The sequence below is a fragment of the Macadamia integrifolia genome, chromosome 2 (genome assembly GCF_013358625.1).
Source record: "Macadamia integrifolia cultivar HAES 741 chromosome 2, SCU_Mint_v3, whole genome shotgun sequence".
Classification (NCBI taxonomy): domain Eukaryota; kingdom Viridiplantae; phylum Streptophyta; class Magnoliopsida; order Proteales; family Proteaceae; genus Macadamia; species Macadamia integrifolia.
This window is the reverse complement of record NC_056558.1, coordinates 21,648,146-21,661,550: the sequence shown is the minus strand read 5'-3', so window position 1 is coordinate 21,661,550 and position 13,405 is coordinate 21,648,146. Positions and strand designations below refer to the sequence as shown.

At 36.0% G+C, this 13,405-nt stretch overlaps 1 protein-coding gene across 1 annotated transcript in view; it reads left to right on the top strand.

Annotated features, from left to right (window-relative positions):
* Positions 1-9,155, top strand: part of LOC122064386 (trafficking protein particle complex subunit 4-like) — an 11,626-nt gene extending 2,471 nt beyond the window's left edge. The window contains exons 2-5 of the mRNA XM_042628106.1: positions 904-1,038; positions 2,889-3,007; positions 8,653-8,710; positions 8,795-9,155. Of these exons, the coding sequence (XP_042484040.1) occupies positions 904-1,038; positions 2,889-3,007; positions 8,653-8,701 (303 nt within the window). The 3' untranslated portion in view covers positions 8,702-8,710; positions 8,795-9,155. The remainder of the gene's footprint in view (positions 1-903; positions 1,039-2,888; positions 3,008-8,652; positions 8,711-8,794) is intronic.
* Positions 9,156-13,405: the final 4,250 nt, after the last annotated feature.

Below are 13,405 nucleotides of genomic sequence, written 5' to 3'. Positions count from 1 at the left end.
CATTTGTTTTAGTTTTGATCTCAATTTTATGAAACTACACCGAGTTAATTGGTCAGCAGTGGTTCATCATTTGTATCGAAATTCTGCTGTCAATTTTATTGAATATTAAACTGTCTCTTAGGATGGCCATTTGCCTGAAAACTTGATTACTAGAGCACCATTGGAGATGCCAGTTCCATATATTTGAGTTTTGATTTGATTCTTCTATTTAATTATCTTCTACTTTTCAATAGGGATAGGAAGAGTATATTCAAGACTTAAAAACACTGGAGTATCATGAGATTTGAAGGGGCCAATGTCTGCAAGAGAAGAAAAGATGAGTGAGAGGAAAAAAGGAGGGGGTGAGGGGAGGGGGTACTGTAACAGTAACCAACTTAACGTCTTAACATCCATGGAGAGAGATCCATGTTGACATCTACATTTACCCTTAGTTGCACCTCCTCCTTGAAGTAACTCCACCCAACTGTAGACAACACTCTCTCTCCTTTAGCAAGGCATTACACCTGGTACCAGAATGAGCTTCCCTTCCCTTGATTGGGTCTGTATTTCCCCAAATTGTTCTTCCAAACTTAAAACATGTATTGCACCTCATGAATGTCTTGTCTCTTTTCTTTCTTTTTAATATGTCATGTTGCTGCCTACAACATGACCTGTTGTAATATGCTAAGGGGGGCCGCCACATTAGCATAACCCTATGATCTGAGGTGGATACTGAATTTAGAGGATCAGTATACCCATTGTGCCATTGTGATTCTTTTTATAATGATGGTCACATTGTGGGGTTTTTTTTTTTTTTGGAAGGTTTTCTTGTATGTTTTGGGTGCCTTTTCTTGTATTTTGTGATCAAGTACAGTTGTCATCCTTTTTCAATGCATGCATTGTGATATATTAGTGCTTTTATAGTTCATTCTTGCTTTGAACAGTGTTGAGAAAGGGAATCTTGGGGTGCCTCAGTTACCAGGACAAGGTTGTTCTTTTCATAGCTTCCGTTCAAACACATACAAACTAAGTTTTATGGAGAGTCCCTCTGGGATAAAGGTTAGTTCAGACCTCCTTTCATGTGCTTTTTATTGAGTTTATCTTGATACCATGCATCATATAGCATGTGGAACTTTTATTAATTGGATCATCTGTCTGTGACTATTGGGAGTTGAAAGAGCATTAAACATTTAAAATTATATAGAGCCCTGGTCAGAATTTGGAAATTGGATCCTTATTTATGGGATTAATGTCATGATAGTCCTTCCTTCAGCTGAGTAAATGGGAATAATCAAGTGGGCATCATCATCATTCTCAACTTAGTGATATAGTTGTTCCAAGCTGTTTCCATGTAGGAAATGGTAAATTGTATGTGTTGTCATTCTGACAAGTAAGAAGGAATTTTCTCACTAGTACATAGTCACCAAACTCATTCCACTTCCGATATCCTTGTTCAATTTGATTTTATCTCTTTCACTTGTAACATGTGGAAGTGCACTAGTGGGAGGCAGTATGAGTCCTCCTGGGGAGCTTGAGATAATAGGTTGGGACTCCCTCTTGTCCCCCTTCTTCCCAAAACATTAAAATGTTGCTTGACTTTTAGCCATTTTTCAACATGTTGATGGCACTTTCCTATAAAATCATCAGTAGTTTAGGCTCTGAAATTATTATTGAAACCACTGCTCTGTGGATGGTATGATGTGGACAAATGCAGTCCTTTCAGCAGCAGAACCTTGACCTTAAAGAACATGTGCTCTTGGAATACGCAGGGGGTAATGTAATTGTGGATGTTATCTTTGACACTTAGATCTTAGTTTTCCATTCTTATTTTGTTTAATTTATATTTTTTCCATATAGTTATGATCTTATTGCCACTAAAACAAGTAATCGAACTCAAAGAGTTGATGGACCCTCCATATTGCACATGAAAACATGGACCTGGATATAGCTTTTCCACTCCACCCTAAGTTGAAAGTGGTCAAGGTAACAGAAAGTGCATTCCCCCGCTCCTTTTTATAGATTTTTTACTGGAGGTCCTGAAAATTCGTTAAAAAGAGTAATGACTTTGCACTATAGGACCAATGGTGTATTTAGTGGATGATGGGAAAGCCAGAAAAATGAACAACAATGGAGACCATGAACCAACAGATAAAACTTGGAAAGTTCTCAAAAGACAGATGGCGGAATGACAGCTGAACAATGGAAAGGGGTCAATAGTTCTCTCATCCCTTACCCGCCTACTATTGCCAGCTCATTGGCCAAATGATTACTCTCTTTAGGATGCTGCAAGATACTAGTAGCAGCTTCCGTAGATGTGCTGGGTCTCTGGATTAGATGTGATGACCTCCTAGGAACCCCAGTGGAGAGAGAGTCGACCTGAAGGAAGGTTTGCTACTTCTCATATCTAAGAATCGGAGTCATGCCATGGTGGGGAGTGATGCAACTAATGTTATCAAATGGATGAGAGATTCAGTGGATGCTCTTTAGGCCTACTAAGGAGCTGGTGGCCTATTTGAATGTTTCCTTCTGTTAGAAACCAAGGTGTGCCAATGAAGTTGCTGATGTGTAGGCTAAATCAATGTATGATCTCATTAAGGGTTTTGGGATGGCGCTTCTGGCTTTGGCCTGTTTATCGTAGGACAACCAAGCTGGAAGAAGAGAATCAAATAAGTCCCTAAACAAATTTGTTTTCTGTATTGCAATAGAGTCAAAATTTCTCGGGTTTGGCTGTGTTTTCTGAAATGAACTTTGCAGTTGTTAATTGTTCCAGACTATGGGAATCCTTAGACACTCTGTATGCATAGTGTTAAAGCATGTTTTATTGGCTCGTTTACTTGGTTTTTATTAAAACTGAAACAATTGAAACACAAGCAATCAATTTCATTTGTTGCTTGATCTCCACATTGCAGATAATATTGGTTACTCACCCCAAGACTGGTGATCTACGGGAATCGTTGAAGTACATCTACAACTTGTATGTGGAATATGTTACTAAGAATCCACTCTATACTCCAGCAACTCCAATTAGGTACTTTTTACTAATATCCTAAGTGAATAATGGGAGCATTTTAAATTTGAACTGCAATAGGAGATCTTGAGGAAATGTAAACACATGCATGGGTTTGGGGAAGACGGATGCCACATGTGAGATATTTTGTTTAAAAATCAAGTGATGCAGTCATAATAACCCTAATTCTAGTTGACAATCGAGGTGCAGCTTCTGAAATAGGGCCCAGATTATAGTTAGTATACAATAGGGGGACGACTGGACTGAAGAGGGTAATAATATGGAAACATAATTAACAATTAAATCTGAAAGTAGAATAGTAATATGCCAAGAATTGAGGTTGAGTAGACCTTATTTATCAATAAGCCTGTGGCTGTGACAAGGTTTGAAATTTCGGATTTCACATTCATTTTTCCCTCTGCTGAAACCGAAATATTTTGGTGAAATTTTTGGGAATGTCAGTAAATTTTGCATATAAATTTCAAGTCATTTCGTTTTGGTTTATTGCAAAACCGAAATATCTCATTTATTTCAGGGAAATTTCAAACCTTGGCTGTGACAGAGTAGATTTCCCTGATCTGCAATTCATTCCAACAGGTTCATGTGTGGGATGAGGCTAAAATATGGGTTGTGATGGGAATTGAGGGTTTAAACTGAATTATAAGAACAGATTCTGATATGTAGAGAATATCAGCTTAAAACAGCATAAAGTGAAAATTGGAGAAAAGAAATAGAGTTCCAGAGATGACAAGTAAGCGAAGAAGCAACAAGAAAATAGAGTATATGAAGAAGAATAGAATAGAGAAATAAGAAGGAAGAACTGTAAAATATGACCTGTTATGTATTGAAGATAGCTGCAGCAGGCTATCCTGCTGCAGCTTGCACTAATTGAGAAGATTGATTAAGTGAAAAGAAACTGGACAGAGAAGAAGAAAGAGAATCAATGGGAAACGTATAGATAGGGGGCACACAAACACTTCACAAAAGTAAAAGATTTTATTTCTCAAATAACTGTTCATGCATACAGGGTTGCAGCTATATATTAAGACAATGAAATAAGAGAATGGAAGCCTAATAGAAATAGAACTCTTACTAACTAAGATTTGTCAAATATAAGATGTACTAAATACTAATAATTAAAAAAGACCATACTATTTTAATGATGGACCCCATTCCTTTTTAAGACTTTACTAATCAAATCACATTTTTGTTCCCAATCTTTATATTATCAAATAATTAACTGATGCAATGGCATTAGACTCTAATCCTGTACGGAAGCCTATGCACAAACTTGGCAGGCCCAGAAGGTGTTGGTGGTAGTCAAATGGGCTGAAATTGACCTTTTGATAGTTTTATTATAGGTTGGGCCTTTTATTTTTTATTTTTTTTTTGGGTTTCATTATAATTGGATTAATTTATAAGCCTGTAAAGTGTGGATAAAGTTAGTTCATTGGATTAGTATTCAAGTATTTGTGTTAGATCAGGATACTTGCTAGTTAGTTAGTGTTTTGTTTTGAATTTATTTACTTTATTGTGTGTTTTAGAGTGATTAGGAGTCCTTTTATGAGTCAATTTAGGAATTTTAGGTGGTCTTTATACATGTAATACACCCCATCAATTACAAATGATTTGAGTAAAGAATGAGTTTTTTTTAAGAGTTTTGGTGATGTAGATTGCAGGAACAAGGCCCCCAAACCAGTCCAGACTCTAGACCATAGTTAGCAAAAACGGGAACAACAAAAAAATGGAAACGGATGGTAAGGGTTTTAAACAGAATTTTTTTCCGAATGGCACGGTCAAAAAAACAGAGAACGGTAAAAATCGGAAAACGGACGATACATGTTTTAAACGTGTAGATTTCAAACAAACGAGACTAGAAAAATGGTAGTATACTCATATAAATTAAGGAATTATTATATGAATCTCTGCATCTAGTGTTCAAAACAACTGCAATATCTAACATTAATGCCTATGCATTACATGTCTCATTATAAGTTTTAAGACATATCATTGAATATCATCCAACGCCAATTTTAAATTCATACACCACACATGCCCAAAGTCTTATTGAGCAATGTAACTAGGTTATGGTGTTGTTCATTGTTGTCAACAAAGTCAACATACTCTCGAAGTGATATATGTTCAGTTAGAGTTAGGAGTCATCACGTTAGAAATATTTTTCAGTAAATACGTCAGTTTATAGCTCAATTTTGGGGTCCGTGAATTGAATTTGAGTTGAAGGTAATATCATGAGAAATATAGTCCATTGCGTTAGCTTCAAGTTGGTGAAAGAATCAGGTCGATTGGAGATCGGGAGAGAAATATATGGTCAATTAAGTAGACATTATGTTCAAAAATCGAGTCTGACAAAACTCCATAAAAGCGGGAACATGTTTTAAACGTGTTTAGAATGGGAGTGCTTGAAGTCTGCTGTTTTCTCCCGTATGGACGTGTTTTAAATGGTAAAAAACGGAAACATGTTTTTGCTAACAGATGTCCAGATCGGTTATGGGATGCGACTGTTGTGGGAGGCAGCCTGGTCTGGTGTGGCTTAGTTCTTTAGTGATTCAACCCAAGTACAGCTTGCATGGAGAAGATTAGAAGAAGAGCCCCTTTTGATTCGTGGGCCCCATGGACAACTTGCATGGAGGAGTTTAAGCTGCATGATTTTAGGAAATCTTTGATTGATGTAGTTTCCATTTTCATATTTCCTTGTAATAGTTGGGAAGATATTATCTAGCTAGTTTCTTATTTTAGTTTTTACTTTTAGAAAGTAGGAATTCTAATTTATTGGGTTTCTATCTTTGTAAAAGAGAGGGATTTGATTTGATTTATAATTAGTTTCCAAGTAGGATAATATCTAATTATAAAAGGATTCCTTTCCTTTCTTTGCAAGCAAGGACCCAATTTTATAATCAATCTAAAGTTTATAACTAAAGGAAGAAGGCTGATCTACAATCTACAGCCCACGATTGAATGAAAAGATAAAAGAAAGCTTTGTGCTGGAAAACTGTGAGATGCAGTGTTGTGAGAGACAACTTGGGTGAGATGCTTTTGGGAAGGGTGAGCTACTTGACCCAACCTATCCCCCTTCATCTTTAATTTCTGTTATTAGATTCCTACGACAACATCAAATCTGGATTTCTGTACAGCAAGTTTCTTGGAGATTCTATCAGCTACTGGAATATCGATCCTACTGTAGAGTTGGTTCTCTTTTGAACTCGCTTCTACATTATTTGGTTCCGTTGAGTAATGCTTACGGGGTATCTCAAACTTGATATCAATCTCATGACTCATCTCTTTTCCCTCTCTGTCGATTGATCTAATTTCTTACCTTAAAAAAGCAGTCGCTCCCTTTATCCCAGATGATCACAGATTTGATCATTGGACCTGCTTGCATCTGAGATTCATAATATGGATTTACAGATTGCATTAATTGATATCAAAGCCAAACCTGACCGTTAATGTCATGGATCCTACCCTCTTATTTGCTACCCACCATCAACTTCAACTCGTGCAAGAGGACTTGCACACACTTGAAGTGAATAGCAAAGAAACTCAGCGACAATGATTTAAGTAATAATGGTTGATTACAAGTAATCATATGGGATCTTCCTTCAATAAATTGACCTTGATCGTTGAATAATTGGTGGAAGAACAAGACAACGAACCATCGACAATGAAGACGTAGTGGTTCCAGTTATTATTGACGGATCACCCATGGAGAAGCATAAATTGGTTGATCTTTTGATTGAACCAGTCGAATTTGTGCTTCCACATTACAACTTCAACAACGGTTCCCTTTTGGTTGAACTGTTGGATCGTGGTCTAAATGTCGACTTCACTAGATATAGGATGGTGGATGCTGATTATGCGTTGGAAAGATCCTCCCATTCTACATAACTCAAAAAAATAATAATAGTAAAATAAAATAAAATAAAATAAAATAAAATAAAATAAAATAAAATTATAACTGAGGGGGAATTGATGCAGTTGTATTAGACTTTAATCTCTTTTAGAAGCCTATGCGCAAGCTTGGGAGGCCCAAAAGGTGCTTGCGGCAGTCTAGTGGGCTAAAATTGACCTTTGAATAGTTATATTATATGTTGTACCTTTTATTTTTTGGGGGTTTCATTGTAATGAGCCTAAGTGATAAGTCCATAAAACAGGAATAAAGTTAGTACACTGGATTAGTTGTTAAGTATTTGGGTTAGATTCAGATAATTATTTAGATAGAATTCTATTTTGAGTTTATAAATTTATTGACTGTATTAGTGTGATTAGGAGCTCTTTTATGTATCCATTTAGGAATTTTAGAAGGTCTTTATATATGTAATACATCCTCATGAGTTAGAGATGATTTGAGTGAAGAATGAACTTTTTTTAAGAGTTTTGGTGTTGTCAAGCAGTGCATATGGGATTGGTATGCCATACTTGATTTCTTCCCTCCTCTTCTCTTCTTCTCTCTTCTTCCTCCCAAGAAGATCAATCTCATCTCTTCCCTTCCCCACCCCAGCCCCCCCCCCCCCCCCCCAAAAAAAAAACAAATTCCATCAATCTTATTTTTTTCCTTACCAACGCAGTTGCTTCCTTTATCTCAAATCTGTGATCAGATTTGATCATTGGGCCTGCTTACATCTGAGATTTATAATCTGGATTTTCATATTGCATTAGTATCCCTCACTCCTTACATATGTAGCCTTCTCTATGGGGCCAATATTGAACCAACAGCTCTACTTTTGGGTTTCCTAATCTATATGTTAATCCAATCACTCAATGGTTGCTATGTCACTCAGGCTGGTATAATTTCATAAAAATTCATGTATTCAATTTATTTTGAACACTAATAATAAACTGGAACAAAGAAAATGAAGAAAATATGACACACCATTTGAAGCTAATTATTAGATGAGCAATTATTTTTATTTTTTAAAAAATTAGAAAAAAATTTCAGGCAAGGGGGAAGGGCTTAATACCATTGCGCTGAACCCATCCAGTTGCTGGTCCTGACTTGGAAGCACCTATTCTATTATCTTCTTCTTCTTTTCTCTCTCTCTCTCTCTCTCTCTCTCTCTCTTTATATTTTTCCTCCTGCAAGCAAAAATAATGATTTCTTTGCAAGTAGATTCAACTGTTCTTACGTGTTTGTTTCTTATTGTACATTTGGTTGTTGCATAACCCAATAGTTTCATGCTCAGATGTAGAGTAATCAGGACTCTTCTGTCTTTGGTGCCTATTATAGCTTGCTTTTTCTCCTTTTCAGCTGGCTATCCATAATCTGCAGAAATAACTCTCTCTCTCTCTCTCTCTCTCTCTCTCTCTCTGTCTCTCTCTCTCTGGTTGCTACATATGTAATAATACAAATAATGTTATTTGGGTTGGTGGGGGAACCTTGTCAGTTCAACTGTAGAATTGATATATAGATGTCTTTGCTGGCTTGTGACCAAATTTAATATTTCCTTGTTTTATTTTCTTTTTGGGATTAGGCAGATGCTAATTATTTATATGTGGGTGTTGTGATACGTGGAAGTACTTTTTTTTCTTTTCGGAGTCTTTGTAGTTACAGCTATAATTCTTCTTAGAATTTTTTTCTTCCTTTTGGATTGCAAGCTTCAGTTGCAAAATATAGACTGCTGACTGATTTCGTCTTTTATTTCTGATTTTAGATGCGAGTTATTCAACGCGTCTCTTGATCAATATGTGAAGAACCTATGATGTAATGAGGTGAAATATAATCATCATTTCAGTATATGAGCCTCATAAGTGAAATGGAATAACTAATGACATGGTAATTTTTTCATCTGACAGAATGTGGAGATTGGATCAAGACAAAAGAAACCAGCAACATAACTTGCTTTAGTTGATGGATGGGGAGAAGCTTAAGGTGTCCTGTAACCAATTATATAGTCTGTTGATTTCTTAAGGCAACTGGGACTGACACCCTAGTGCAACTCTTATCCATTCAATATTTTGTTCTTGTGAAATGTATTGTTCTTTATTAGCTTCTCTTTTTTTTTTTTTTTCTTCAAACAATCAGTTACCATCTGTTGAGAATGTTAAGGATGTCTAATCATATCTATTGGTGGCTGAAATGTGGGAGTTTAAATACCAAACTATTGGATTTTGTGTATGTTATCCCTATATGTTTAATATGTGTGTCTTTGCTGTATTTCTGTATTTAAATGTTGTAACCAAATTCGGACTTTTAATTTCCTTTTTCTTACCAAGGTAAATTTTCTTGGGAAAGCAAGATAGTCCCCCCTCCACATAGAAGTTGCCTGGGCTACCTTTGAAGGGCCTGGATTTGTCTGAATGCCCTTGTGTTGAACGCTCCGCCTTGTGCTTATTGGATGTTCTTTTATTTCTCTTGTCTTCAAACATAGTCTTATTGCAAATTTGATCCAATTTGGGTACTACTTTTGTTTCAAATTTTTACTTGCTTTCGGTATAAATTCTCCAAGGTAACATCTCGTACAATAACTGCTAATGATATATGGAAGAAGTTTCCTGACTGTGGGCGGTTGGCCAATGGAGAGTGTGTGGGAGCATCTTCAGTGCACAGGGTTGGGGACTCAATAGGGTATGGAGACCTAGGCTATGTTTGGTACCAAGAGAAGAAAAAGGAAAGGACTAGAAAAAGTACAAAGTTAAATTTTCTCTTTGAGCTTGGTATGTCCTCAGCCAAGAGAAGGTTTAGTTTTTAAAATTCAAAATTCCTCTTGGGAATTGTGAAGTTTTCTTTTCCTTCAAAAAAAAAAAAAATCTTGTCAAAAACATGAGAAAACATAAGAAAATACAAAAACTTTTCTTTTCTTTTCTTCTAACAGTAATCAAATAAACGTACTTTTTTTATTTTCTCCCCATTTCATTTTTTTTCTTTTTTTTTCTAGATTCTTTTTTCTTTTCTTTTTCTTTAGGTTGTGTTTGGTAGCCAAGAGAAGAAAAGAAAAGAAAAGAAAAAAAGTACAATTTTTGTACTTTTTCCTTGGTTTAAGAATTTTTCTTTGCACTTGGTATGTCTTCACCTATGAGAAGATTCTTCTTTTCAAATTCAAAATTTTCCTTGGGAATTGTGAAATTTTCTTTTCCTCCTTCAAAAATTTTCTTGCCAAAAACATAAGAAAACATGAGAAAATATGAAAACATAATAAGACAAAAAATGAATGATTACACAATGATTTCCTATGTGTCTATCTCTCTCTTAAAATTCAATTTTTTTCTCTTATTTTCTTTTCTTCTCTTGGTAAGCAAACATACATACTCTTTTTATTTTCTCACAATTTCTTCTCTTCTCTTCTCTTTTCTTTTCTGGATTCTTTTTTCTTTTCTTTTCTTCTCTTGGCTACCAAACATAGCCTCAGGAAAAGAAAAGAAAAAAGAATCAAGAAAAGAAAAGAAGTAGTGAGAAAATAAAAAAAAGTATATATGTTTGATTACCATTAAAAGGGAAGAAAAGAAAAGTTTTTGTATTTTCTCATGTTTTTTGTGTTTATGGCAAGATTTTTTTTTTTAATTTTTTGGAGCAAAACAAAACTTCATTTGAAATTCAAAAACTGAATCTTTTCTTGGATCATTGGATTAGGACATACCAAGCACAAAGGGAAGTTCTTAAACAAAGAAAAAAGTACAATTTTTTTCTATTGTACTCTTTTTTTTCTTGATTCCCAAACACAGCCTTATTGCAAGTTCTCAAGTCAGACCATCAACATATCAAAATCTAGAGCTCAATTTAGCCTCGATGTCGATTCCGATGTCTAGAGGTAGCTGAGAGAGTTTTTTCAGAGCTCGACAAGCACTTGGGTATTCCTTTCATCAGTGGTAAGCTCTCAAAATCCATTATTCTAATCTGATCAATAGAGTATCAAGAAAATTACAGCATTGGAAAACCCAATTCTTTTAAGGCCTGCGGGTAAATTAGTATGTATTCAATCATCCCTGTCAGCCATGCCTCAATACGTTATGTCCTGCTTCAAGATCCCATCCTCAATTCACAAGTTGCTCGATTCCATCAGCAGAGAATTCTTTTCGTCCAATGGAAACTATAAGAAGATTCCCACTATTGCTTGGTGTACCATATGCAAACTAAAGAAGATGGGAGAGGACTCAATATCAAAAAATCAGATGAAATGAACTATGCCCTGTTGACAAAAAGTGGTTGGGAGCTTCTCCCATTATCCTGCTTCGTTGTGGAGTTCTCTGATGAAACAAAAATACTTTCTAAATTCATTTTTCTTCCGTGCCAACTGTCCATCCTCTTCCTACACAGTTGCCTCAGCCTACAACTGAACATCACCATTCTCAAAGCTGTGGTCAGTTGTAGCATTATTGGAATTTTTGATTTCTTACTGGGAGTGGGTTTTCCGTCAAGAAGCTTTCAATCCAGGTACCTATCCTACCTATCCCAATTAGTAACAGGATGAAACGGTACCAATTCCTAAACAGTTCTAAGCCTGATAGAAAGGGGAGAACAACTTCAGTGGTTCCTAACGAGACGATAGCATTATTAATGTTGTAATTCTTTTCATTGTCATGAGATTTAAGATGGAACTTAAACTAGACAGAAAATTAGAATACAAAATAATTATGAATTTCATAGTTTTACCTTTTCATATTCGCTAAGATCACATGTAAACCTATCAAAATAACAACAGAGAATTAATGATGAGCAAATGCACAATCCTTGATATAGCTCTAGTGTTATTAACAAATAAATTTACGGTAACAAAACTATAACCATAAAACTTGAATACAAGAACATGCAATATACTCCCTTTGAAACGTACCAGTGGTTCCAATTACTTTCGTTACCTAACCGGATTTTTCAGTGTTGGTACCATTGGGAATCCCATTCAAGAACTGCTCCTTTATTGGGAAGATCTGATATCAGGTTTTAGCGGGACGATTTCCAATTCTAGCCTCAAATTTTTTTTTTTTGGTAGTCTATCCTACAACACTCGCTATTGGGTACTGAAAGGTCAACAGTACTCCTAAGAGACACATCCACCCACATGTGGCTAGAGTCGATCCTAAAACTTCAGACGCTAGCTTCTACTAGCTAATGCTTCTAGGTTGAGCTGATCGTAGAGCACCCTCCTTCCCTACCACCACTAGACGAAGAGTAAGCTGATCTACGACCATCCTTGCTTGCATTATATTCTATATGTGAAGCAGCTTGTTAAGTCCCATTCAAGCTATAAGGGGCTTCATAGTTGCTTCCCCACTTAGCCTTGCCATGCCACTGTTTCAAGAAAGGAAGAATCGTTCATCAGTGACAGAATGAAACTCGTGTAAATTGTACGTGGATTGGGGCTATCACAACACGTATTTTTTCGCACATGAAACGGGCACTCACCACTATGGCCCCAAATTGACACTTGCTTTCTGGGAATAAAACAATGGGTAATTAAGAGAAGTTTTCAAGTAATAAATACACATTTTCTGGGTCACTATAAGCCCTACTATCCTCAGCCAGCTCTAACAATTGGTCTTAGATCTCACTCAGATGGTAGTTTGATTAGTATATAATTGCATAACCAGATTGGTGGGCTTTTAAGTATGGTCAGGAATGGCGGGATGTCAAGCCCTTGCATGGGGCCCTCTTGATTTTAATTGGAGAAGTCCTCCAGGTATGTACCAGGTAAGAAACAAATAATCAAGGACCGAGTTATCCTAAGGTCAAGTTTTCATTCGCAATGGCCTATCACGACCATGTAATATAGGAGGGAGACCGGAGAGAGGTGGGAGTGATTGGGGTCATATCTGGACCGTTTCATCATTTAGCCATTGATACTTTGAAACATTTTCTACTGTTTGGATTAGATCTCTCTCCCTCTCTCTTCATTGTTATCAGTGACATTAGCCTAAACCCTAAATCCATATATCATAAAGCTTCATTCCTCAAACCTAATAGGAACTAAAGGCCCGTTTGATAACTATTCAAGAAACGCGTTTCTCTGTCCAGAAACGGCAAAAACAGAATAAAAAGCGTCTGATAAAACTGTTTCGTTTCACTTATTTTCAGAAATAAAAATAGAAATTTCTACTTATTTATGGTTCAAAAAACGACTACTTGTTTTGATGTTTCTGGAAACGACTCGTGGCCATTCTTTCGCTGGTTACTATCGACTCTTAGAAACATGACTTATTAAACACCTTCAATTCGGTTTCTGCTTTTAAAAATAGAAATTCATGTTTCTGTCATTTCTTGAAACCGAAACGACAAAAACGTTAACAAATGAGTCCAAAGATGTCTACCTAAGTTTGTACTTTTGATTTTCATTGGAATGACACTCACCATTTCCAAACGAGAAAAATTAGCCTATCAATTTTCATCTGTTGGTCTTTCGTTATACAAGCTGAACCTAATGAAATCTAGTGGCATTGTCAATTCTTTTATTTATTTTTTTTTTTTGGGGGGGG